The 4,229-nt window shown below is 45.9% G+C and overlaps 1 protein-coding gene across 1 annotated transcript; it reads right to left on the bottom strand.

Annotated features, from left to right (window-relative positions):
* Positions 1 to 715: 715 nt before the first annotated feature.
* Positions 716 to 1,089, bottom strand: COCSADRAFT_162742 (uncharacterized protein; the record flags this gene model as incomplete). Its single annotated transcript, XM_007704336.1, has 2 exons — positions 716 to 736; positions 790 to 1,089. 2 exons carry the CDS (start codon positions 1,087 to 1,089, stop codon positions 716 to 718), a joined length of 321 nt encoding a protein of 106 aa, XP_007702526.1.
* Between the last annotated feature and the right edge of the window lie 3,140 nt (positions 1,090 to 4,229).

Raw genomic sequence — 4,229 nt, 5'->3', positions numbered from 1 at the left:
AGATCTATCACCTTCCCCTCTTGTTTTCTCGCCTTATTATATAACTTTGCATATAAGTTTAATAACTTTATTATACGCCTTATTACACTAAGCTATTAAATGACAACTTCTTCTTTATACGGTGTTTTTTCTAATTTGAGACGACGTATAGTAGCGCTTATACGTTCTATAAGTTAGATTAGGCTGGCAAATGGGTAGGGTTGGGTTGGGTTGGGTTGCTAAGAAGTTGAGTCTCTATTTTTACATTTTCCAACTACTTAGATATTTTAGATATTGATATTGTAACGGAACAGCCCTTTACCGCAACTAGTCGTCTAAGCATACTGAGTCGAGTCGGAACCATGGTCCAATACCAAGAACGGGAGACTAGTCCAGACCCTACCTGGATTAGTACCGCACCTAATCCGGACCTGTACTAGACTAACCTGTAGCTTGAGAGATAAAACGAGACTAAGAGACATAGTCGTACTGTAGATTCTGATATCCTTGTTACGACCCCACTTTAGGAAGAGGATGACATTCCGCTGCTATAATGGTTAAAGCAGTAAAATATGTAAAGGCGAAACTACAGCAAGAAACAACAACACTCGTTTAGAATTAGCGCATCACGTAATATGCACGATGCTTGGTAATTAGTGTCTTAGTTACTGATGAAACACGTTAACTAGTTAGCTACCTCTACCTTTGGTCTATGCGACCTAACCTAACCTCTACTCTAACTCTGGGTAGAGTGTACCTATTTGTTAGCGTAAATTTAGGTGTCACCCCGAGCACCCAGATTCTGCTTACCATTAGTGCAAGAGCCTCCTCGTGGCGAGCTTGCGACTGAAGCGTGAAGGCGAGATTATTCATGCTAATCAGCGTGTAAGGATGCTCATCGCTAAGTACTCTCTTCCTCGCTTCCATCACTTGCACTTGCAGCTCTTTGGCCTTGCCCCATAGCCCTTGGCTCGAGTACGTTGACGCTAGGTTGTTCATGCTAAAAAGCGTGTTAGGATGCTCGTCGCCAAGCACTCTCTTCCTCGCCTTCATCACTTCCACGTCCAGCTTTTCAGCTGCCTTGTATTGACCATTACTATACAGAGCCATGGCACACTTCCGTGCAAGATCTAATCTCCCTTTATCGTCGTTTCTCTAGGAATTTAACAGAACATACCGTACGTGCGGAAGCAGTCGCCTCCACTTACTTCTATTGTTGTAATCATTATTCGGAAACACCCAGAGTAGCTATATAATCGTACGTTAAGTCCATTTTTAGAGTCTCCCATCTGCCTACAGCCTCTTCTGTAATGCATAGTAGATAAGTCGATAGACATCAAATGCTGACTTAGTAGGTCGCCTAGTAATAAGCGCATATTTTTCAAGTACCTCGACGGCGTCTTAGCGGTTTCGCGGCGATATTACTTCTAGGAAATTCAGTAGGATGTCCTTTTAATCAACGCATGCAGCTAGAAAGAGATAGTCTACAGCAACCGCATAGCTATAGTAGACTTAGCTTATAGAGAGAGACAATGTAGCAGCTATAGTGTTTCTTAGTCCAGATCCCTGCTGCTCGCCTTCAGATGAGCCATCGCTGTACTTAAGGGCTGCTTCTTTGTGCTAGTCTAGTTGTGCTTAATACTACTACACTATCATCCTACTAGCGTTCACGCACGCTACCGCTTACACAACTACTAAAGGCAGAAACAATAGCTCTATTAGTAAGTGCATAGCGTTTTGCTATTCAGCGTCTGAAAGCGGCATCGTTAAGCAGTTTTGCAGCATCCTTAGCGCCGTGTCTAGCTCTAGCTCAAACAGCGCAGTAACGTTCTATAGAGCAAGAATTTTAGCTATATTACCCTCTGCTGTTATAAAGATGGCAGAGCACAGCTTAGAATATAGCAGAAATTCGGCCAGGTCTGTAGCTCAGGCCGTGGACGAGCTACTAGCCCGTAAGGTGGTACTCTCTACGTTGTCGAGAACTAGTAAGCAGTGTCGCATACTTACCTCCGCAACACAGCTTTTAACGATCTGCTTTACATCTACTTAGTTATCGTCGCAGCTAAAAACACGGAGCTTCTACGCACTACTTACATACGATCGATAGAGGCTACCCATATCGCTTACGTCGATCCAGAAAACCAAACAGTTCTTATTGTTCAGCCTTGCTCTATATACTACCTTAAGCGCAAGCTGTAATCTGCCTATCCCACCTAGCCCGAATATTGCTAGCGTGGTAGCCGTCTGATTATTACTAAAGAGCTTTACTTCAAGCTCAGTAAGCTGTGCTTCGCGACCTACAAAAGACTCGTTTTGTGTGAATAGAATAATCGAAGGCGCGTTACCGGCCGCCTCTAGCTCAGTCTATAGTCTCCTTCGTGCGCTCTTCTTTCCTTCTCTATACGTCGCAGGTATAGAAACACTAAGAAGTCTAAGTAGACAGTACACGGCGTCCTCTTCTTCGGTTGTTGTACGGTCTCTAAACCACCACATCCGTTCAGATATGCTAAACTGCTCTAAAGAACAATTGCACAGTACCTTAAGCGGGATACCAGTGATATCATGTAGTACTAGACCAAGTGACGCTTTATCGCCTATACGCCGCCCTTCGTCCGAGAAGAATTCGACCGTCACTAGCGCAATCAGCTCTTAGAGAATCCATCCTCAAGTAAACCGTTTGCTCTTTCGGAACGACGCCTCCTAGTCGCTGCAAGCGGCCGTCTCCATCACAGCTAACAGCGACACGTCTAATAAGAAGACGTAGCATCGGGCCGCGTTCTAATACCACTAGAACATTGAGTTGATCGAAGACGAGAGCTCGTCCTTGTCTCATTTGTTAATACAGTAATTGTCAATCCAGAAGTACTCTAGCCCGTCCTTAACCGCCTATTCGGCACAGAACCGCAGCTTTCGATAGCCTTCTTCTCTTTCTTTATAGTTTCTATTCAATGCGTCTTTAATAAGAACCTCGGAGCCGCTCCATTAGTGCGACAGGATAGCGTAACTCAGGATTGGCTTGCCGCGAAAGTCTATTAAGATCAGTTTACTCAGCGTGTCAGAATAGAGAGGCGCGTTAAAATAGAGAAGACGTATGGCGCTCGTAGCCTGGGATTTGACACTAGGTAGCTAGAGTCACGGGCGTCTTTTATAGAAGTAAGATTGTAATAACATAGTTGCGACAGAGTAGAGAAGGCAACCTGGCGAGGTAGTGTATACAATCAGGCTGGGGGTGCTGGTGGCTGCGTTAAGCGTCCAACGTCCTGCGCTACCTTGTCTCAGATTATTTTCGCTGCGGTAGTAACATTATTCGCGTTATACAACTCATCTCAGAGAAGCGCATATATAAGCGAGGTGCCAGTAGATGCAGTACATCTAATTACAGAGGTTGTTGTGGCCTCGCGCATGGCTGTATGACGGAGGCGAGCACGACTGTCGGAGCAGGAGGCGGTTGCCTGCACGACCGGAAATAATAGTTATCTGCGGCTAGCAGACATTTCAGCACGCTACTACAGTCAAATGTCGCTTAGAACACACGCCCGATCCCACGCGTTCTAACAACCTTGCCGACCACGCGGAGTGAGTGAGTGAGTTGTATTTAACGTCTATATATAAAGCCTCCCTTGGGGCATGTAGACGGGCTATGCCTATGGCTTGCCGTACTATGCCTAGGATGCCTATTCTTATTTACATGATTGTAGTGGTCTAGTAGTGGTCGTTCCGCCTGTTGATCGCCACTGAAATGATTGTGCAGTAGGTGTGTATCCGCCTTTAGTTGTCGTAGCTGATGCTTACTAAGGAGTGTGTAGTATAGAGGACATAGGAAAGAGAAGAGAAGGAGAGAGAAGAGAGAGAAGAGAAAGAGAGAAGAGAAAGAAAGAAAATAGGAAGACAGGAAAAGTCTTACAAGTGTAGGCTCTAGTGAGGCCTATATATTGTGTTATAGAAACCTGTGATTTCTAGGAAGGCGGCAAAGTCCTCTGGCTCTTCCCAGAGCGTCTGGAGGTACTTGATTGCTTCGCTAGGTGTCCTAGGCGGTGCTGGTGGCCGTCTTGGCCAGCGCTGGAAGACGTTCGCTGTTGTGGTTTTCCGGCATAGTGCGATGTGCAAGGGGGTCTTTGGGCGCCCGCAGGAGCACTTCAGAGTCGCGTTGTCATGGTGGAACTTCCGGGTGGTACCATGCAAAGTCTCCGTGCTAGTTCGGATTGCCAGCAGTCTCGCTAGGGTTGGCGTTGTTAGCTCTAGCTCCTGGG

The sequence above is a fragment of the Bipolaris sorokiniana genome (genome assembly GCF_000338995.1).
Source record: "Bipolaris sorokiniana ND90Pr unplaced genomic scaffold COCSAscaffold_11, whole genome shotgun sequence".
Taxonomy (NCBI): domain Eukaryota; kingdom Fungi; phylum Ascomycota; class Dothideomycetes; order Pleosporales; family Pleosporaceae; genus Bipolaris; species Bipolaris sorokiniana.
Note: the sequence above shows the minus strand (reverse complement) of the source record. Positions and strands in the feature narration are given on the sequence as shown.